This window comes from Calliopsis andreniformis, chromosome 3 (genome assembly GCF_051401765.1).
Source record: "Calliopsis andreniformis isolate RMS-2024a chromosome 3, iyCalAndr_principal, whole genome shotgun sequence".
Classification (NCBI taxonomy): domain Eukaryota; kingdom Metazoa; phylum Arthropoda; class Insecta; order Hymenoptera; family Andrenidae; genus Calliopsis; species Calliopsis andreniformis.
In genome coordinates, this window is record NC_135064.1 from 26,929,735 (window position 1) to 26,952,644 (window position 22,910).

Below are 22,910 nucleotides of genomic sequence, written 5' to 3' on the forward strand. Positions count from 1 at the left end.
CCGATAAAAATAACAGACATCAGCTCGCGAACGATTAATCTCGAGTAATTGAATTTCGATGAAATCGAAAGAGACATTTGGTCGTCCGAATTTTTCTAATGATTCATCCAATCGTCCCTCATTTTCCCTGTGTTACGCGCTTGGGCCACCCCGAAGGGCGACAACCAAAGAATCAATTCGTTGCTAAAGACGCACAGAGAAACTTATAATTGCTCTTCCGTCGCTAACTGTAAACCGTTTTCCTCGATATTTCAGCGAGAAACTCCTGTTCAACTTCGACGCCGAGGAGAACTATAACTTACTAGAGGACATTTACGAGACGCTGAATTATCACTGCGGTAAGCCGTTATTGCTAACAAGTTGTTTGTGTATGTGTAATCAACTAGGCACCTTCTCACCTTTAGTTATCACCAGGATATTCAGACTGAATTATCTGATCCCTTTAGTGCGTCAAAGTAATTTGGTGTTTGCATTGAAGGTAAAGATAATGTAGGGTATCAAAAGATGAGGTGAACTAAACATCAGAGTTGCTCCTCTAATTATTTGTGTGAACTTGTGCGATCAGACCTGAATTATTTTCTATTAACTGTGAAGGTGTCATTATGATCCCAGTTATTTATCATCTCGCATTTTTAAAAATTGTTCAACTTCCATCTACCGTATTTTTGTATCTCTATTTTTTGTGACAGTGACAAAAATATGCCATCAGTGGACAGAAAATATCAATAGTCTCGTGGAGTAAAATCGTCAGTCAGAATATTCATCCCATTTAACTCAACAGCTTTCCTTGACACAGTTTTCTGCGCCACCAGAGGTGATATGGCGACGGACAAGATAAACGAAAAACCCTATGTACTTGTCTCTGTCTGATCGCATCCTGGACGATTCTACTTACTCATCCTATCCACTAAAGAAACTGTTGACGAAGATCTCGAGTCTCGTTTGACCTAATTACTAAGCTGTAGAAACGCGAGGAAGAAGAAACAGAAGGGAAACCAGTGGGGTCGATGTTTGGAACAGTAGTCGCAGTAAATTGAGAACGCGCGATGATTATTGGCCTTTCGCCGTTTCCCGAAGCCGTACCCAGCAAATCTTCTCTTGCTCAGAGACAAAAAGTTATGCGATACTTCGCGGGTTTCGTGCTGCTTGTCCCGGAAACAGCGAAGGAAACGGCAACGTTTACAGTTTGCTCCGATTTTTACTCATGTTTTACCTCGCAAAACATTCAACCTACGCTTTATATCGACCATTAAAAAATATAGAGTTGCAAACTTCAAAAGCACTTTGCTGCAATTTAGTACAAACAGAAGCCTGTTCTTCAAGCGAGAAAATCGAGCTTCGAGAAAAAGAAATCCGAAACCGAAGAGCATTATAGTTCCCCGTCGAGAATGAGATTGATATAGAAATCAATTTCGCGCTTGTTCTCTTCAAAGAAACCACTTTACGACGTTCAGTTATGGCACTAGAGACGTGTCGTAAAGTAAAATCGACGTTTTTTAGAAGAACGTTCCGCACCCGTGTCCACCCTGACACCTTCATTTTCTCGAAAAGCATACCGAATGGATAATAATTCGCCTATTTCTCGCAGCTTATTCAACACCAGAATCCATATAATAATTTTTCCTTGCATGAACAGTGTTCTCTTGAACATTCGACATTTTGAACAGAAGAGAAAATTGGAACTCGATGAATGGGCTATCGACAGTGTCTATTCATTCACGGAAACTGGAGCTAATTTCGTTGGGCTTTCGCGCTCTTCGCGATTCTTCCTTAAGCGTCTTCGGCCGGCTTTGCACTTTTACAGAGGCGTTGATAGCGTGGGATTCGTTAATACAGGCTTGACCGAGTTTTTAATTGAATGACCGCGGAATAGCGCGAAAACCAATCGATATATAGCCTCGCCAGTGTAAAATATTCAGGGGCGTTCCATCTCGGGAACAGGGGCACAATTTGTAATCCCTTTTATCCGTTCCTCTCTTGTTCGTCGTCATTGACAAATCGATGGTTCTCGTTGAAGCCCAAAGGAGCGTGGTACTTTCCCAGGTAATAGAGAGCTAAATATGTCGCAAACTCCTGTTCGAAATAACTTTGTGCCTCGACCAAGGCATTAAAAATAGCGATCTCACGGGTAATTAAACAGGGCCCTAAAGAAAGAAGACAGAGTTTTTGCGATTACAGTTAATTAATTTTTTCTCGAAACCTGGGGAAACCTTTTGTTCTACACCGTGAAACGAAATTATAGAACGTCTCATTAATCTTCACGATGAGATTGTTTTCTTACTTGTTCCATCAAGATCCTTTTCCTTTGTGCTTTAGTTAAGTGGTAATATACCTATCGTTTAATTTAATTTTCTTGGCATATACAGCATGTGAAAATTATTTGCAAGGCATGAGACCTTATGACAAAAGATCCAATTTCATATTCTGCAAGCACAAGAAAATCCCTTCATTTGTTGGAACTAATATGAATACTTGAATTTCAGTCGAAAACATTTTCTGACTCACAGTAGTACATACTAACACTGCGACTACATCTATCGTGGCGAGGCACTATCGTTGATTTATTCCAGCAAGAAGCGACCTTATGCGTATTCAAACTGCAGCCGATGCCGTTGAAATCGCTTCTTGCTTGTCACCGTCGCCGAGGACTGCATGTAAATTACTCCCTTGTGCTGGGAGGCGAAGTTAAATCGGAGCCAAATTAATTTATTCCCCAGTTACGAAGTCACGAAATAACAATCGTTAGATTCGTACGAAAATTGCGGTGTATGCGCGTGCATCGCAAGACGTTGAAATTTTCCCAAAGCGAAATTCAAAGTGTTGCTACCGGAGCCCTCATCGCACAGAGAAATGCAAATTCGCGATTACGCGAAGACACTATATGCAAGGCACGCGCTATGTGATGCAGTTCTAACGAGATCGTCGATCACGAACGATCCAACAAACGTATCTCAGAGGGAAGTTGCTTTCCGTGTAACAGGATACAAAGCGCAATTTCTGAAGATAACAGTGAGGTATAATACACCCCCTTGATATTTATGTTTTTCCAGAATTTTAATACTCAAATTACAATCTGGTAACTAGAGTTTTAATTAAGATACTTAGTTCAAAGGTACTACTTTAGAGTTTTGAAATATTCGAGAACTCTTGCTACTCCGTTTTTAATAAACCTACCAACAATCGATGAAATTACAAATGACTACAAGAGACACGTTGAAATAAATTTTGTAAAAGAAAAAGATACGTTCCAGTTGAATACGAAAAGTATTTCGGAGATGTATTACCGTCAAGTTAAAGATTAACGAAGTCAAGGATCGTGGTCGCAGGAAATTGCATTTATCGGATCGCCATCTAACGATATAACATTGATCGTGTTTTGTAAAGCCGGTTAAGGCGTCGCGTCGTTATCGATTTACGTATAAAGAAAAACACGTGAACGCTCCTTTGATAGCTTTCTCCTGCTTTTCCGAGGTGGCTTTGGAAATATTCCAGAAATATTCAGTTCTTGACACGTTCTCTAGCGTGTCAGTTCGAAAACACCTTCTCCCCACGACCTCAGACTCACTGTTATCTGTGAAAAATATGCGCGAAGAGAGACTACGAATTCGACCAAGACCTCGGTCTCTTTGGATGGAAAGTAGGACGAACGCACGAATGTTAAAACTGAATATTTTATCGACGAAACATCGAAAGACACGGAAGATAAGCGCGGGGAAGTAAATCAAATCCAGCCGCGTTTTCCATTCCCTTTTGAAACTCTCCGCGTTCCGAAGAAAATGGCGGAAACGATAACACGGGATGGAAATATCTCGAGGTAGAAGGAATGCAAAGTAGCGGCGAAATTTTTGGTAATCATATCAGAGCATACGCGCGTGGAATAACAAGTTATCAACGAAAAGAAACAGCGTCGTAATATATATTGTATAATACTTTTTGTTTCGTGAAGAGCGTAGTGAATTTGCCAGAAGCAACAGGAATCTGTAGAATTAAAAAAGTGAGAGATTGCACAATCTAAACTAAGGTTGAACGTTTTTTTTCGTCGTTTTATCTTGCGGTTGGGAAAAGGTAACACATTGCACGGTGATCTATAGGGACATTAATTAAAACGCTGCAACAACTTGTTGTAAAATGAGCCAATGTTGTTCAAGACTACTTCGAAAGTAGTTACTGCAATTATCTTTCCCACCTAACCATGATGGACATTTATTACGCGACAAGGTGGTTGTAAGTTGAGCTACTGAAACTTCTCAAAATATGTCTCTATTATTACGAAGCGTCTATTGTAATCTAATTTATTGTTCATATGTAAACCCATCGTTTTAATGGACTGGCCTAGTTCTTGCTTTATTTGCTTAATATTAAACAGTGCTGCACTTTAACCCCTTGAAAGCAGAGAGTACTTCATTCAACAATTGTGCCAATTATTTGTGCAGTACAATTACAGGATCAGGATTACATATCCATGTCATAAAAGAGATAAATATAATGAATTCTATAGTTCATGTGAGATGCGACTGAGGTCGATATTAAGGGGTTAAAAGGTCACAGCTCTGAATAATTCAGAAGAACTAGTGATGTATCAAAGACGAAAGAAAAACTGTATATTAGTTTTAGCAACACTGCTACTGAGTTTCTGACTTACGGAGCACGTCGAAACTTTCAAGTACACGTTAGGTGATGAGATTGCTTATATAGACGATCCCCTAATTATAGTGTACACTGTACTCCTTTCCTTCCCTGGCGAGAATCCTGTATTTTACTAAGACAGCCCATCGAATGTCATGAATACTGAGATCACATATATTGAGACACGAGAGACCTCCATGCATCATTTTTCCCTATTAAAGCGATAATTTTCTGCGAGTAAAGTCGTATTAATGTTGATCGAAAATCTGCATCTCGATATAATAATACACCCGACAGATGAATCTTAATGATCCGCAGAGTATTCCGACTGGCATATTCGACGAGAAGCAATATAGGCACGTTGTCAGGTGGTTCTGCTCGATCCTTCATCTTCGAGGGCATGTTAACCTAATTTGCATTCGGCTGTCAAGTACTGTAGTTACAGTGGAGCATGCTCCGCGAACGTCCCATTAATCATCATGGACAATCAATATGCACGGTAACCCATTCAGAATCGACTTCCCTGTCGGAACTTATCATTGGTTTCCGGCAGGACCGTCCTACAGAAGCATGGGACAATTCGTTTATAAAGAAAATTCGAAGGGGCCATGCCTGTGCACCTCGCAAACATTTATCCCGACGCAAAAGCTGGCTACGTGCCGTAGAAAATATACGATAAGAATTTATTGCTCATTATCGCGACACACTGTGCGCTAATGCAATAACAAGGTCTACCCTTTGTAACCGTGCCATGGCGTGCACCATAGCTTGCTCCCTCGCAATTAGATGGAACACCCCTTTACCAGCCGTAAAAGATTCATCCTCGACCTGGCCTAACGACGTTCCACGTTTAAACATATTACGATTGCATTATGAATTCTGGGGTTGCCCCTAAAACGGTTTCCCTCGTAAAGTTAAACCTAGGACGACTTTTGGGGTTTCGTTTGACTCACTGGAATTTGCAAATTACTTTGTGTTTCTTTCGTGCAACGCTGGATGAAGTATTCACCTGCTTTCATTATAAGCTCGTTTTATAGTGATCTTTTTATTAAGGATATTACCTTTCCCTCATGAATACTAGAAGTTCATTCAAGTAAGATGAAAAGAAGATACGGAGATGATACCTAGGGGAACTAAAATGGAATAAAAAATATTCGACTTCTCTCCATTTCTTGGTCGTAGTAACTTACAGTTAATAATTTTAGTAATTTGGGATAGAGAGTACCTCGCGCAAATATTAGTGAGACAAATACATAGCAATGGGTCCTTGATATGGAGCTTTAATTGTAATCTGTCTGGGGAAGCATGTGTGTATCTTAAAAAGCCCTTAAGGTCTTCGTAACATCAAGTTTCATAGCACTAGCGCAAATCAACGAACCTCTTCCCTACATTCCTTATTCAAACATTTTTGCTGCACACTACCCTCTAGCCAAATTGCAAAATTATGAAACTTCTCGAGTGCCAGCACAAAAAACATAGACGAATATTTTATATTTTTTTCTGATCTCCTATAACACCTGAAGATACCTGAACACCTATGTCCTATATCGAGACTATCTGCATAGATTTAATAGAATAAATTGAACTTAACTACACATACAGTTATCTAAGAGCCAAGATCATATTACGCCCATCTATAGAGTAGGTATTAGGCCAACTTTTCGTCGGAGGATGTAAAAGATATGAAAAGAAAGGTGGTTCGTGATCTACCCCTAGCTTCCGTGGCGTGATCAAGCGGCGTTACCGATAACGACAAGGGAAAAAGATATAGTCGCGCGAGAGCAGCACGAGGTCGTTCGTTGGGGTTGGCGAAGCGAAAAAAGGATTTCTCGTACGATCATGATGGAGCCACGGAGAGAGTGCTTCGAGTTACTCCGCTTCGAAAAGACGTACCTCGTATTAGACCTTTCCTCCTATTGACTCGCGCACAGGCATTGCACACAATCCCGATACATCCAATATACTGTGCCAGTCCAGAGGGAAAGAAATTTATCGGAGTAGAATGTCGCTGGTAGAAGGGAAAGAGGAGGGGACACAAATCTCACGGAGCACCTTTTAAATTGTATCCCGCACCCCCCGCAATTTTATCCCACTAACAGCATCATGATGTAAGCTCATCGATACGAACACGCGTCGACGTGTGTAACAGCGAAGAGAGGTGCTGCAAGTCGATTTTCGAAGCGTCCCCTCTCTCTCGATCTATTGTACTAATTCGACCAGGCGTGAGTATCAACGTTTTCCCTCGAAGCATACGGCCCCGATTTTCTCAAACATGAGCGAATACTTGTGGCGGAGAATCGAACACCTGTTTCCCCGCGTGATAATCGAACGAAAGTGAAGTGTACGCGCGTGTCATGCTCTTGTCACTTTGTCGAGTAATAGGTTATTCTGAGGTTCTTCGAAAAAATGTCACTTCAAACTGTGATGATACAAAACTGTATGATCTATGATGCTGTGTCAGCTTTTTCTACTCTCATGCTTGTCACGATCTTTCGAGTCATTTATATGGTGGATTGGGAAATATTGGAGCAAACTTGGGGGAAGAATAGTGTGTTCATGCATTGACGTGTGTGTTCGAAGCTTATGAGGAGGGCTCCCCAAATTTAGTACTCTTCTTTTAATGAATCTTTGTCAGTGGCAAGGCGAATGCCATAAGCGAATGCTGATAGTCTAGCCTACTAGTCAAATATTCAAATTTTTAAATATTCAAATTTTCAAATATTCAAATATTCCAATATTCACATATTAAAATTTCCAAATTATCAGATTTTCAAATTTTCAAATAGCTACTCTGTGAAACTATAATTGCTAATATTTTCTCAACTATTGCTCACGGGATTCTCAGAGTGACAACTGGCATATTCAATTCAATACGTTCTACTCTTCTCACAAAGACCCATTTGAAATGTACATTACAGTTTTTGAGTTCTCATTACACGAATTCTCGATATCTTTCATTCATGTTTCGACTCTCCACTACCATAGTATTAAAACAATCGAATTAATTGCTCAGACCAATACTTTCATACCGTTGAACGACACGGGCTACCGCGAGCTGCCAGGAGGCCATCGATTCATCAAGATTTGCTGGACGATTTGGCGTGTCGTCACAGAAACAACACTCCGCGTTCCAGACGATTGGCCGAGCCGTATTATATAGCTGAATGCCAACCGCTATTGATTATCGTGCTCTGGCAGTGACATTCGGTGGGAAATAATACGCGCGGGCATTAGAACAGCCCAGCCGAGGTTGCCGCGTCGATTTCCGGATTTGCAAGGGAGCTAACCGCTGGTATATCGCGATCGGGATCCTATCGGGCGTTTATCGACCACGTTCGGGGTCGTCTGCCTAAACTTTAGTCGCTCGACGGAGCGTTCAGTAGGCGAGGCGCTGATTCCAACGTCGAATCCGACTCCTGATGGGAGAATGAGAGGACAAGGAACGTGAAACACGGCGATGGAAATCGCGCTGGGGACGTGGGTATTGAATAACGTCAATGAAAAACGAAACGGACGTTCTCGAAGTTCGTGGTGACCGAATTGCTCGAAACTAGAAACTCTCATATGTAACTATCGAATTTTGCATTCATCACTCACTTTTTGCGCCTCTTTTTTTCGAGGCATAGAGATTCAAATAATTTCTCGCGGGTTGCCTCGTCAGCGGAATTACGATTGCATTCAGTGCGTCACTACCAACCAGTCGCTCGAATGAGATACTGAAACATTTTATGCGAGATCTGTCAGAAAAATGTGAAACTGTATTTATGACTTCTTTCATTTACAAAACTAATCCGATTAATTCTAATTAAAACCACAGTCTCCCTTTTGACAATTTGCAGGTTGTTATTTTTCATCCAACATAGGAGCACCTTTCTAGTTCATTGGATTTGTTACGCATTACAACATTATGCCAAGTGCAAATATTTTCAGAAAATAATGCAACTCTGTCTGGATTCCTTCTTGTTAGATCACGCCTTAAAATGAAGTTTTACGAGTCTAATAGTCGCGTTTCTTTCTGTGTCAGACATCGTAACCACGATTTTCCTTCCACTGCTGATTCTATTTAAGAAGTATTGGGATACTGAACTCATCTTTCTCTTCCTAAGTGAAACGTATAAAACAAAGCAGGAGGTTCTACGATTTTCCGAGAATTATGGCGTCCTTGAATGTTTGCAATCCGGTTGCGAACGTGGAAAATGTGGAACCAGGACTGTAAACTGGAAAATTCCGACTTCGAGGCATTGCTGCTGGAGGAACAACTTTGACCAACTCATATCGGGCGTAATCTCTCGTAAAGCAGTTTCATTCTGCGAAGAAAAATATCATTGCGCAAGTTTACAAATAGTAAAGACCATAATACGTTTGTTTATATTCCCAGAGGATTACGCTTACCCATTTGCTAGTGAATGAATGCAGTAAACAGCTTAGCGAAATGCTCCAGAAATGAAGAAAACAGGGTACTTTGAACTTAGCTGTTCATTGTATAAAAACCCATGAAAAATAGACATTAATTTAGTTCCAGAATTAATCACGAAATCTACTTTCATTAGAAATTCTGCTAGTAAATACGTGCAACCTTAAACTGTAAATCCTTGGATCCATTTCCTTTGCGCCGTATACCTACACCGTCCTAAAACTTTCAACGTTGAGTACTTCACTAAATGTTACCTATTCAAATACACGATTTCCTCGAATTAATTTAATCATCGTGTAACAACCGAGCTTCAACTTTTAATTTCGCCCTCGCCATTCGCCCAGAAAAGACCAATTTCACTAAGTGCGCGAGCCTGCTTCAGAAATGCAATTCGAGGGAATCTACACCCTAAGGGAGGGAAGCTAATTCAGCGGAACTTTTTCAGACATAGACGTGAACACGTTCTTCGATCACCTCGGACAAGAATTGATCCGTACTGCTTGCGTGGGCCTTCTCGAGCGGGCACTCCGTTGCCTCGGGAATGATCTGACAGCATTTCTGACCACTCTAGACGGCGTGAATGACGTTGTACAACACCAGTCTGGATCGGAAGCTGAGGCGGAGTTTGTATGCATCGCCACGCCAGAAGCGATAGAACTTCATTTTACAACTGACCATCCGTCTATCGCCTATTTACTGGTTGGCAGCTTAAAGGGCATCGCAAGAAAGTTCTATAACGATAATGCTAACGTGTACATTTTACCTGACCCTTACAACACGAAATTTTTTAGGTAAGACAATTTTTCATTCTAAAAATTCCAATTCTACATGTGTCGGGTTTTAACGTATGCAGATTTAATTCCAGAGATGAATTCAGGGCATTAAAAAAAATAGACAAAAATATTCCAGATAGTTTTGCATTTCCAATGGAGTTTTCTGACGGTACACTCTGCTACAGTAGCAAAAAACGCATCATTTGTAGCGGAAACGAGTGAAATATAAAACTGCAGTTTTGAAAATAAAATGAAACAGTAGGAATATTTATACGAATCTTTTCAATAGTTTATGCGCCTAACACACCTTTCAAATTATGCCCAGAATTCTTTAAACACCCTCTATTTTGTCTACTGTCACGATTTCAATTTGAATGCAATTTCAATCAAGGGTCCCCCACCGGTTGGAATTCGCGACACGTGCCAATGCGCGAAATAGGGAACGAAGAAATTCGATCGTAAGCAGCGCGATGTTCCCACAAGTGTGAAACATGCATTCGAAAAGGCTATCTATCGAATCCCAATTTATTCGAAACAGACATATATTAATGGATTCTAGCAGCACTATCGGCGGAACAATATTTAGCACCGACACGTCCAATCGATACGTGTGTGCAGACATCGTGTTACGCGAAAGGAATTCAATTTACCCGAGCACAGAAAAAGTTCCGGGAATCGTGAGACTGTAAAGCGAGCAAATATTGATCGGGAATGTTTACAGGCATTTGCATCCAAACACGTCGCGCACCGCACCGATTTCGAGCATTTCATTACACGTCAGCGCAGAAACGAATTCGTTAAAGTGCAAATTTCCCTTTATTTACCTACGCAAAGTACCGACGCCGGAGCATTTCGAGTCGCAACTTTCGTAATTGGTTCATTTCCGTCTGGTTCAATTAAAAGTTTCTCAAAAGGAAATCTTTTAAATCGAGCATGCATAGTTGGCTGCAAGTCAAGTACCCTATTTGCTGGAGGAAGAACAAATAATTGATAGTAGTTTTATGAGAGTCAATACAAGACTACGGTAACAAGGGACATACTATTATGTGTGCCTATCTATAAAAAAGAACTTTGTTTTTCACTTCGTTAGTTTATTTCATTTGAACCAGTGCAAATCTCATTTAGGAACTCAATACAAACGGTACTTGTAACTGGACGCTTTGTTTGATCGCCGAGAATGAAGGAATTTATTTCCTGAGTGAATGTAACCGACACTTGATCTACTGTTTCGTAGGTACCGTATCACTCCAGAGCGTTACAGTGAGCAGTCGTTGGTCGAGTCTGAGATCGACGATAATCTCGACACGGTCACGTCTCCATTCCGTCCACTCTCGACCGAAGCCACGGACCTTCGTATGGGAGTTGCGAGTTTCTGCAAAGCGTTTCCATGGCACTTCGTCGTCGATCGGCAATTGGAGCTCGTGCAGCTCGGGGTTGGATTCATGAGGATTTTCGGGCAACATCTAAACCGATTGGGCAGAGGGATATCGACGTACTTCGTTTTTACACGACCACGCGGTGTTACTCTGACCTTTCACGAGATACTAAAGCGTGCGAACACGCCTTTTGTGCTAACCCTACAGCGGCCGCAGGGTGTCGATAAATATCCCGCGGAGGTACATGAATACATTATTATTTGCATGGGGAACGAGGGCTGTTGTAATCCTGTGTCTACTGCAAACGAATGTTCCTCGCGTGTAAAAGTACTAGTGCAAACATGTACCTTTACAAGGTAGCTAATTTTATGGTGCTGGACGAATAATCGCGACATATGCATAACTAACACCCCGTCCATACGAAAGAAAATTTTTTAAAAATATTTTATGTATCTATGTACCCAGCAATACAGCCACTCATAATTTTGCTTAGCTGACTACTTAACGACACTTTCGTCAATCGATATTCGGATAAACCGAGCTGTATTGCATCGTGAACTAAAATCGATAATTCTTTTAATAAAAAAGTGTTTAATATTTCTACAAAAATAACGATAACTGAAAAGGATCGAAACTGTATTTTACCGGTAGTATTTTTTTAAATGTTTAGCTCAGCTTTGAGGTCGAAAACCATGTACATTGTCTTTATTGGATGACTGTGCTTGAATTCTGATACTGATAGGATTTCAATCATTTCAGGGCTTAGAGATGAAAGGTCAGATGGTCCATTGCCCCGAATCGGATTCCATCTTATTTGTGAGCTCGCCATTCCTGAACGGCCTGGAAGGGCTGACCGGTCGGGGGCTTTTTATATCCGATATTCCATTACATGATGCCACGAGAGACGTGATTTTAGTTGGGGAACAAGCCAGAGCACAGGTATATTAAAATTTATCCCCTCTCGTTGCAATATAATTACAACTACGTTTATGAAATTCGAGCGAACTGTTCACTAAGCGTTCAGTTGAACTATGTTGCTTTACATTACCTCATATCAGACTAAAATGAAATGAATGGAACGTTTTACATTTTTCCGTACATAATTTATCTCTAAATGGAAGTGTTCAAATATTCATTGTCATTTTCCATTGAGTGGTATATCCGAAGAACCTACCTACATTACCGAAGAGTGATTTCGTGATATAGAGGGCACTAGCATACAGCTAGACTATGTTCTAGATGGCGCCACCTATCAAGGTGGCGGGTTAAATCAAATTATCAGAAAAGACGTTCGAAAAGGGTCGTAATTTCGTAAAAAATTCCGTAATTTTTAGACAGAGGTATTAATAATAACATTACTTTGTTACAGGATGGTTTGAGAAGACGAATGGACAAATTAAAAAGCTCCATAGAGGAAGCAAACCTTGCTGTATCTGCAGAAAGAGAAAAAAATGTCAGCTTGCTCCACCTTATATTTCCTCCGGATATAGCGAAACGACTATGGTTAGGTGAGTAATCACAATGCGATTCCAGATAAAATACAATTCACATTCTAATTATCTTACCACATTTCAGGGGAAACTATCGAGGCAAAAACCTATCCCGAGGTGACAATGCTTTTCAGCGACATTGTCGGCTTTACGGAAATCTGTTCTACAGCAACACCAATGATGGTCATCAACATGCTTCAAAATCTTTATGAACAGTTTGATTCATTCTGTGGTCAGCTGGACGTTTATAAGGTGCGAAATCTTGAAAAGATTTGATATTCAAAACATTTCACATGCATTTGCATTAATTTTCATAAATGTTGAAGCAAGTGCGAGAGTTAAAACACGAATAAGGAAACGCTGATGCGAAAATATAAATGCAAATTTAAATTAGCATATTTTAAATTCGTATAGCGTTTCATTAAGAAATCAGAACGTAGTTTGTTTCGTCGAATGAACTACGCTTTCGTACCTACAATTTAAGAAGAATTGCAAATCGTAAATGAAATGTCAATAATAAATATTATAGGTAGAGACAATCGGCGATGCCTATTGCGTTGCATGTGGCCTTCACCGTGATACGTGTACACATGCACAACAAATAGCTTGGATGGCTCTAAAAATGATACAAGCATGTTCTCATCACCTAACTCATAAGGGTAAACCGATAAGGGTGAGTAAATATCCACACAGAAATTCTTAAAAGAATGAATAGTACCTATTATCAATATGATACCACATCTCTGAAGCTAAATTTTCTTTCACGAACTTATTCAATTTAATATCTATTATTTTTTGCACTGAGTCATTTATTATTCCCATCGGTGAAACTATTAAAACTTTTCCCATTTCCAATTTTCCCTTTCTAAGTTCTATTCCTCCAAGATAATGGAGGCAATGATATCTGAACCATATATATATAATAGCGTCAAGTTCCAAAGTAGGTTGTTCGAGATTTAATATTATATCCGGCTTGCGTTGATAATATCGTGCATTATATTAAACTGCATTTGCTATTTGATCTCAAAGTATCACATAACTTATACTAAGATTCAGTAGGGATATAATTTTTTATTAGATGCGTATTGGCATTCACACTGGAATGGTGCTAGCAGGAGTTGTTGGAAAGAAGATGCCGAGGTATTGTCTTTTCGGGCACAATGTCACATTAGCGAATAAATTCGAATCCTTGAGTGAACCACTTCGTATTCACGTTAGTCCAACGACATACAGGTAAACAATTAGTCTTCTCTTCTATAATGCTAATAGAACAAATAACCTTTATATTTGCACATCCTCGAATAAAAATGTTCTCATTATAAAATGAAATAAGTAAACAAAATATGTGATTTATATTATATCCCTATAGTTGCAACTGCAGAGTGAGTTAGAAAGATGGCCACACGTTCATCTCTCTGTATACTGACATCAGTGACAAATACCATTATTTCATTCTCAACAAATAAAATAGTGTCAGTACATCATAAGATCAAACGTGTAGCAATCTTTCTAATTCACCCTGTGTACTTCACCATGCTTATCATTATGGTCTGTTTATCACAGCTTATTGGAATATCCCATATCAGGATTTGACCTGGAACCACGAAGCAAAGAATTCTTACCAAAGGAATTTCCAGCTAACATAGAAGGACCGTCTTACTTTCTGAACGATTACAAGCACGAGGATGTCGACTCTAAACTTTCTCTCGATCTTCACATTCAGCACGCGATCAGGGAATATGAACTCGGCACTGGCGTGTAGATATTCTACTTGAAACTACCCCTACGGATATGCGTCGTTCGTGAATGTCACTGTACCAATGCCTACTGTCCGTAATCATGATAATTTCGACAAGATCTGACTCTATGGATCCACAAAATGGCACATTGTGTAACGACACAGATTCGACCAGCCCAAACGGCCGTTCCGTCAACCGATAATATTTATACGCAGAGTTTTAGGTTAAAATTATTATATACCTATGGTCATATGAGCAAATAAATCTGTATTATAAACTATATGACTTCTTCCTTTGACGAACCTATGAGATTGACTTTAGTTGCTTTAGTTGCTACGTACTGATCTTCTTTCACGAGGAGTCGTTCATTGTATAAGTAGGATTGCAATTGATATGCAAAAAATTTTTGCCAAATGAAACAAAAACTCAATGATTTATGAGATATACTGACTCCGCAAATAAGCATTGGGAAGACCATACGCGAGTATACAGGACATTTAATGGATTTTCGTGTCTTATGTTCTGAAATACCGACTTCTGAAAAAGCTACTGGCTTTTGAGCGCCCTCTGCGATTTTTAAGCTGTAGATGTAGAAAATACATTGTTTTCGTCACTAACACAAGCAATGCTAGGAAACGAGAAAATATTCCTATCGTACCACCCAATATACACCACTAAACTATTCTCCTTATTCTGAAATATTTAGTTGTATTTATGTTATATTAATCAAGATATGCTTTGGATTGGTTGATCGAGAAATCCGTAACAAATATCAATAAATACATAAATAATAAGTAGTAAAAGTGATAAAGAAAAATGAGCGCACATCCCACGAGGACCTACAGGGAGATACATGGAATCAAAGTCCAATTGATCTTCCTTCACAAAACTCTTAAAGTCTAAAACTTTAACTCGTAAGTCAATGACATCTGACAAATGGTCAAGCTGTGTACTGGCCAGAGTGACCCAGAATACCCTGGGGTAGTCCAGATTAGTCCAGGGAATTCTTCTAGAGAATCGCCAGAACAATCCGCGCCCACTGAAGACATTGGAGCGAGTGACCGAAATTCTGTCTCGAAATTCTAATCAACCGAAGAACTTCTCTAATTAGTCCCTCATCTTTCGCGAGACAGTATAAATACCTCTGCAGGAGCACGAGTGTCTCACTTGCCGTGGGTCCTTCGGTGGGCGCGGACCTCCCTGGAGATCCTGGAGGGACTTCTGAGCCCTGGACACCTCCCTGGACCTTCCTGGACCTTCCTGGACCAGTGGGCAGCGGGCCGATGACCAGTGGTCATCTTGGATGATCAGCAGGCCAATGACCAATGGTCACCTTGGATGACCACTGAATTTTTGCTCAAATTTTGAATTTATTTCTTCTGTTTCCCCTCTTATTGTATATATATCCCCTCCATTTCGTGCTTTGATGCTACGCTTTATCTCTTTATTATCGTTATATTCTGAATTTAATGGAATCCAGTTACTATTTCTACTTCTTATACTTATCTTCCATTCATTTCTTTGGCTTAATTGTAAAATTTTTGTAAAGGGAAATCGATGGAACTTTGTTTCCATCTATCTCCTTGCGCAACTTTGTCCGTGTCATGGCTGTGCAGTTTATACTATATGTAAATGTATATCATTTCACTTCCTGCATATACTTTATGAATGTATTATTAACATATCAGGACACCCTGTATTTATTTTCCCATCGATATTATAATTCGAATTCTTATCACGCAGAGCGCTGCAATCTTATTTCGTGCACAGCCGCTAACGTTGAGCATGATACAAGAATGGTAATGGGGATTTAAAGTCCCAAAAGCGTGAGTCAGAAAAAAGCATTGCTTATCCAGACTGTCCTGTATACTCGTCTATGGTGGTGTTTTCTACATCGAACGCTCAAAAAAAAAAAAGAAGAAAAACAAAATCACAGAGTGCGCTCGAAAAGCAGTCGGTTTTCAAGGAGTCGATATTTCAGAACATGAGATACAGCAGTCCATAATCTGTCGAGTCTATCCTGTTTATTCGTCTGTAACCTAACACTAGGATATCTTTATCAACTGTAAACATTTTCCAGACTATGGTTTCTCTTTTGTATACAACCTCGCTTTGCAAAGAAATCAAGAGAAACATTTAGTTTCAAAATGTTTGCTGTCAGTGTTACAGGCCTTCATACTTTTCCCAGGTTCTCACTTTTCTGTGTTTATTTTGAAGTTGGCCCATGGCTTTTATTTTTGATAAGACTCGTTTCAAATTCTAGTTCTACGCCACAGTGGTCTTTGTCCACGGAATAGTGGAATTTTTTGTATTCCTGTACGGCTTCTCGTGGATGTCTATACTGCTTTCTCTTCCTTTAAAAGGCAAAATGAAATTTCATCGCTGCAACCTATTTCACAACATTGCTTATTTACTGCTATATTCCCATGAACACGTTTGCTCTGCTTTTTATTCGTTCTAGCAATTTTCTTTGATTTCTGCCACTTAACCATGACTTCGTAGCTCCCTGATACGCCTTCATTTGCGTAAGACAACCCGTGGAAGAAGAAAGGGAAAAGAAGCAAATGAAATGGAAGTTGTGTGTGTGAAGCGAAGTGCCTATATTTAGAAGTTCCCCCTTCGAAAAAGCGTACAAATACTTCTTTCGTCTGATTCCACATTACCTTCACTTTCTACGAGTACGGCAGAAATGGTCTTTGGGTTTCGTAATCGCTCAAAACGATAGGCTGCTCGTAAATTGCGCGGAAGAGATAAATCAGACGATATTATTACGTAAGATGGACGTTTTAGCTTTACTTTCTTTACCTTAAAGATGATATTTCTCTCTAAACCGTAAAGCTATACATATGTAGTTCTATTAGGTTGTGCCTCAAATTTTAATTTCGGCACTGTCAGAATCTTAAAAATTATCAGTTTTGAAATACTTATCAGATATTATTTATATATGTATATAAGTAATAAACATTAATATATCAATCCAATATCAAACAAATAAACTTTCCTCTGTTTTACTGTAGACATCAATAAAATGAACATTGTAAACTTACATACTCTATTCTGCAAATTAATCAAATGCACTACATTTGTGATTGGCCCTTGTCTCATGTTCAAACTTTTATCCTCTCTCGAACTGAAATGTCTATTTCCAAAAATTGCAAGCAAGGCACCTTAGGCACCATTGAAACTCTATTGTTACGCGTTAGGAATGATTCCACGTTATCACGAAAGTAGCTGATTACAGCGCACTCCGAAGGATGCAAATGTCATGGTATTGCAAGACTCTTCTAGTTTCACACCGTAGTGCACACATTATTTTACCTTCGGCTACAAAAGGAAACCGTGGAGTATCTAGAGAACCAAAAAGTCGAGGAAAAGAAGCTACAAAAGACCAACACCGGCTCCGAGAAGACATGCACATGCGCGTGGATTCGTATTCACTGTGCCTTTGCTATTTCTTATACGCTGCCATTCACCGCGATGAGACCCGCGGGTGTGCGGAACGAAAGAAATTAAACATTGGCCCTTCCGGCTACGCGGCGTAATCAAACACCAGTGAAACTAACGAAACAGCCGCGAAAAGGGGCCGACTAGCTGATATCGAAATACAAGGAGGAGCTCGAAAAGGGAGACAAGATGCCTGAGCAGCCATAAGGGAACAATAACTTACGATTAGATAACGCGCAATGAAAGGCACACGTATTAGAAATGAAAAGGAAAGGGACGAAAGAAAGGTGGACGTCTTCCGCTCATACCAATGATCACTGTGAGCTGCAGCTTCTTACAATATGAGTTTCAAAGTGGTAATGAGTTTTATTGATGCTTTAAAGACACGGAGATTCTGTATTATTTGTATAAATATTTTTAGGGCAATTAAAGGTAACTTGTTATAAAATTACTTTCACAAACCTAGCTACTTTTGCTTTTTCATGTGAAAAATAGGTTTATGAAATGAACACTCTGAAAACGTGGAAATAATAGTCAAAAGCAATTTATTGTACTTTTCGCTTCAAACGCGACGTCATTCTTTTCTGTCAAAAATACTTTGAGGTACTGAACAAGTTTCCGTCTAGACTTCAGTTCTGTAGATTTTGTTCAGTTAGTATTTTTTTATTAAACGTCAAAGCGAACCATCTATGAACAGAATTACGCGCAATGGTATACAGTGGACGGAAAGGAGTCAAGAGGTTGGAAAAGGGGTCAGCCATATTGGAGAACGTAAGGTCGAAGATAAAAAGATTACAGTGCCGCGGTCACTGAAAGGAAAATTACTTGGATTAAGCTGATCGAGACCGCAATTTGGATAATGTCTCGTTGGGAGCTTTGCGCGATGTCACCCACTTGCAGCATTGAACCAGAAAGTATTTCAGGAGATTCTTTAATCACCTTAACAGTCTAATCACCTTAATAGGAAATTATTAGAAACCTTATCAATTGTCCAGTCTGTTTCCAAGATAGAGAATCGTTTAATAAATGCTCTCTGGGATGTGAATAGAGATCGAGCAGGGACAAAACGAGAAATCATTAACCGAGTGATAGTTTCTTTGTTCCACAGCATGATTTCGAACAATAGGAATTCGGTAAATACATTCTGTAGCGAAGTTTACAGTATCTCTGCTTTACACTCGAAATGTACGTTATTCCGTTTCAACGAATGCATTGTTCGTACGCCAGAAGCTCCTTGAAATAGATTGCTCGTTGCGCGCTAATGCACCGAGGCAAACCGATTCAAAGGCACTTCCATATATTTCGAGAATCATCGAACGTACGTATCGGACAATTAATTAGATGGAACATCTGCTCCGTTTCCGTGCACGTGAATTTTCAAAAATTGAATTCCCTTTTAATTGGAGATGCGAGTGAAATTCCGCGCATCAATCAACCCAGACCAAAATACTAAAACATCTGTCGCGCTCGGCGAACGAAATAGAATGCATTGTTCAAATTGATTTGACTAAAATGCATTCGTTGTAATTCTGCATGTACGAATTTGTTTATTACTGCAAGTTAAAATACATTTGGTAACGACAAACATACAAAAGAAAAAGAAACGCTAACTTAAAAAGCATATATTCTTGTTTAATTAGATTCGCTCTTTCATCCTTTTTCACTCTAACGAGCATGTTAATATACGTTTTTATGTATGCAAATAATATAGTAACATGTTCGTTAAATACTAGCAGTGGATATTTCAAGTATCTTGAGCTTAATATGCGTGGCATTATCCACATTCTTCGCTTAATTACATTCCCTTAATAGTTTGCAACTGTTCCAAGTGAACCAACGCCCTGCTTCGCAGAAATTAAGAAGTTACGTCACCGCGCTAAAATCTAGCCTCAGTTATTATTAATTTATGAAATATTTTCCAGATTTACAAAGGCCCGAGAACTTATTGCTGGCTGATCTATACGTCAAGAGAACGCGAAGTAAATACGTGTAAAAATAACCCAAGATAATCCGAGAAACATGTTAGAAAGCATGAAAAACTTGTGCATCACAGAGTTCTATACTCAGGTGGGACGGTAATGAAGGGAAACTTGGCTGGACACTGAAATTAATTGAAGTAATGAAAGTTTACAAACTATGAGGAAAAATGTTTGTTAGATACTTTGTACATTTTTCATACTTTAAGGGCTCATACTTTTCATACTTTTTTCATACTAATTGCGTTGGAAAATAATGACTACTGGAATGGACACTACTGGAGCGTGTTATATTTTTCTGCTTTGAACAAACAAGTATTTAAACACCTAAACTTTTATTCGAAATACGTGTATTAAATTTCTATTCGTATAGAAAATTGATAAAAAGTAAAATAAAGTAGCGGAAAATTGTTAACCTGCTACAATGAAATCGGAGCAACTCGAATTCAGATTCGATGTGGGTAAATATGTGCAAATAAATGGAAGTGGTATACCGTTTGATAGAACCAGTTGCCTCGTCGCAATTAGAACGCATTTTATTAGCGAGATTCTATCTTACACCGTGGTTTTTAGCTCTAGCGTATAAATGTCTTTCACTCTTCCCGTTTCAGTTCCAAGTCATCCTCTTTCCTGCGCGAAACAGGACAAGTATGAGACAGGCCTGAAAAATTACTGCGCTACTGTCCACCGCAAAGTTTCATTAAGGAACACTTCGTGATTTATTTTCACGCCTGCATCGTGTTTATTCTTTCCGCGAACGAAGGTAATCAAAATCAAACAAGTGTGTTGCGAAAACTTTCCAAAAAGGGAAGTTTTAATCACGATTTTACGAAAACGCTGCTCGAGGATATTTATGAACGGTGATCTTTCATTCTCCTGGTGCGGACGATGTACTTTTCGTAATTAAAAGGTGCTTTCATTAAAAGGCCTAGTAATAAACGATAAATCCATATCACGCAAGACTTTCAAATTTTATATAGATAATTTTCTGTTTACCCGTATTTAACTTCTGTATCGATTCTCTTTAAAGCTAGAAAATAGAATTGCGTTACCGCTCTAAATCGAAACGAAAATAGCATCGAGGTTCTTATTATCAATTAGAACATCTTAATCGAATGTCTTCGCGCAATATTGGCTTTCGATTTGCATCTCGTCCCATATGTGTTCTGAATACGAGCTCGACGCATGGAGAGAGATGCGCTCGTATTCTTTGTGCCATCGCGTTCAGTCGTCTCGCTGATCGATCCGTTTATTCGATTACGCTGCAATGACGGGCTCCGGCTTTTCGAAACAGAGCGAATATTAAATATTTAACGCACGCCGGTGTATAGTCGCGCACGTATCAAAATGGCTTTTCCCTGGCGCGTCGACAGGTGAAAAAGAGTGAGATAAAAATGAGAGAAGCGGGCCAATTTCGAATAGGACGCTATTCCACGGCGACACACGCGCATCCACGTTTCACCTACCGATATTGCATATTCGAAAATTTCTCACGCCGCGCCTGCCTCTAATAGCCGAACAGGAAAGCACGAAATTTAAACTGTTTTAATCATTCTAAATCATCATTGCAAGCACGATCTATGTACAGCATACTAATACGCCGTAGCAATAGCTACTGGGGAAATATAGTAACTGGGGAAATCTACGCTATCATCCAGTTGATCGCGAATATAAACGAAAGAATGCTCGAAGCTATTTATTTTGTGTTCTTAGTGTTATTGCCTTGGAGCGATGGTATTGTGAATGGAAAGGGGTTAAAGAACGCGATGCACGAAACGCACGAACGAGGGGAGGAACGGTGAATGAAACGTAATTTATTCAATTGGCTGTAATAAACGGTAGCCGCCGAACCATGGTAGGTACGGGTAACTAAAAATTGGTCCGCCACACCCCTGCCATTCGACAGAGTGCCTCGCAGGGACACTGGGAATACTGATTGAACCGTCAATCAATCGGAACTTGGAATATTTCAACATTAACATTGTGGATGCGTTCTAAATTGACATAAATAATCTTTTCGTTCTGGTAATTACCCATCCACGTTGATAATCTATTGTCTTTGGGCATTTATTTATATATTTCCTGTCTCAGTAATTAACTTTCAGCGTATCGTAGGGGATATTGTTCGAGGATCGTCAATTCTAGGATTATAGAGATTCAAACCGTTACGAATGCGTATTAAATTAAACAAGCGACACTCCGACCTACTTGCAAAATAGTGTAATCAAATAATGTGACCTACAATTGATTCGCGTTACTTCAGAATCAATATCGGTTATGAAGCGAATGTAGAACGTGCAATGATGAACAAAGGTATGAGTATGTAGCCATGTGCCCAGTTTTGTACCTATTCATTGCTCGAGCAAACAATAAGTTCCATATTTTACAGAGTAATTAAAGTCTCAGCTGATCTTATTCAGAGGAGATTGGAGAGATACATTATTCCACCTCTTGCTAACTCTGAGTTTACTCTTTCACTAGTCCTGTTAGAAAAACAACAAATATTTCTATTTATTTAGAGATTCCGGAAATGAAACGAAAAATAAGGAGAAGGAATTACCGACGTTATTCCGATAATGTCAGGTTAACGTTGTGACTCTAACAAAATTTTACACCTACGTAGAAACAAAACAGACAAAACAAACAACGCGTCTGTAGTAATCCGTAGAATTTTTCGCGCTTAAAGATAACGAGTCACGTGTGCACCAAATGTGTAAACGTGTGTACGATGTTCGAAAGATATTGTTTACCATAGTACGCTTGGTAGTGTGAATGTCAAGCATATTTGTCGAGGGAGTTTGAAAATTTGTTCTTAGAAGTTAGGTAAGAACGATAAATAAACACAACCTTGTTGAGTGGTTACGTTTCCTTCTTAAGGAATACTAAATAAACATGCTGACTTGGAACTGTATAATTTTACGTGAAATACGTTTTTTTTTTGTTAGAAGGATATACACTATATATACATATATCGTAAGATGGTCATTTTTTAATGATTGAACTTATCTCTTTTTCAGTATGGTAAGAATCAGTGATGTTATTTTCTTAAATTAATGATATTTTCGTTAAATA

At 39.3% G+C, this 22,910-nt stretch overlaps 1 protein-coding gene across 1 annotated transcript in view; it reads left to right on the forward strand.

Moving 5' to 3' along the window:
- The window catches only part of Gycalpha99b (guanylate cyclase 1 soluble subunit alpha 2), a 32,123-nt gene extending 17,425 nt beyond the window's left edge, over window positions 1-14,698 (forward strand). Inside the window, exons 3-11 of the mRNA XM_076375067.1 lie at window positions 256-338; window positions 9,486-9,831; window positions 11,048-11,429; window positions 11,949-12,128; window positions 12,559-12,697; window positions 12,765-12,931; window positions 13,209-13,352; window positions 13,758-13,912; window positions 14,243-14,698. Coding sequence (XP_076231182.1) covers window positions 256-338; window positions 9,486-9,831; window positions 11,048-11,429; window positions 11,949-12,128; window positions 12,559-12,697; window positions 12,765-12,931; window positions 13,209-13,352; window positions 13,758-13,912; window positions 14,243-14,441 — 1,795 coding nt within the window. The 3' untranslated portion in view covers window positions 14,442-14,698. The remainder of the gene's footprint in view (window positions 1-255; window positions 339-9,485; window positions 9,832-11,047; window positions 11,430-11,948; window positions 12,129-12,558; window positions 12,698-12,764; window positions 12,932-13,208; window positions 13,353-13,757; window positions 13,913-14,242) is intronic.
- Window positions 14,699-22,910: the final 8,212 nt, after the last annotated feature.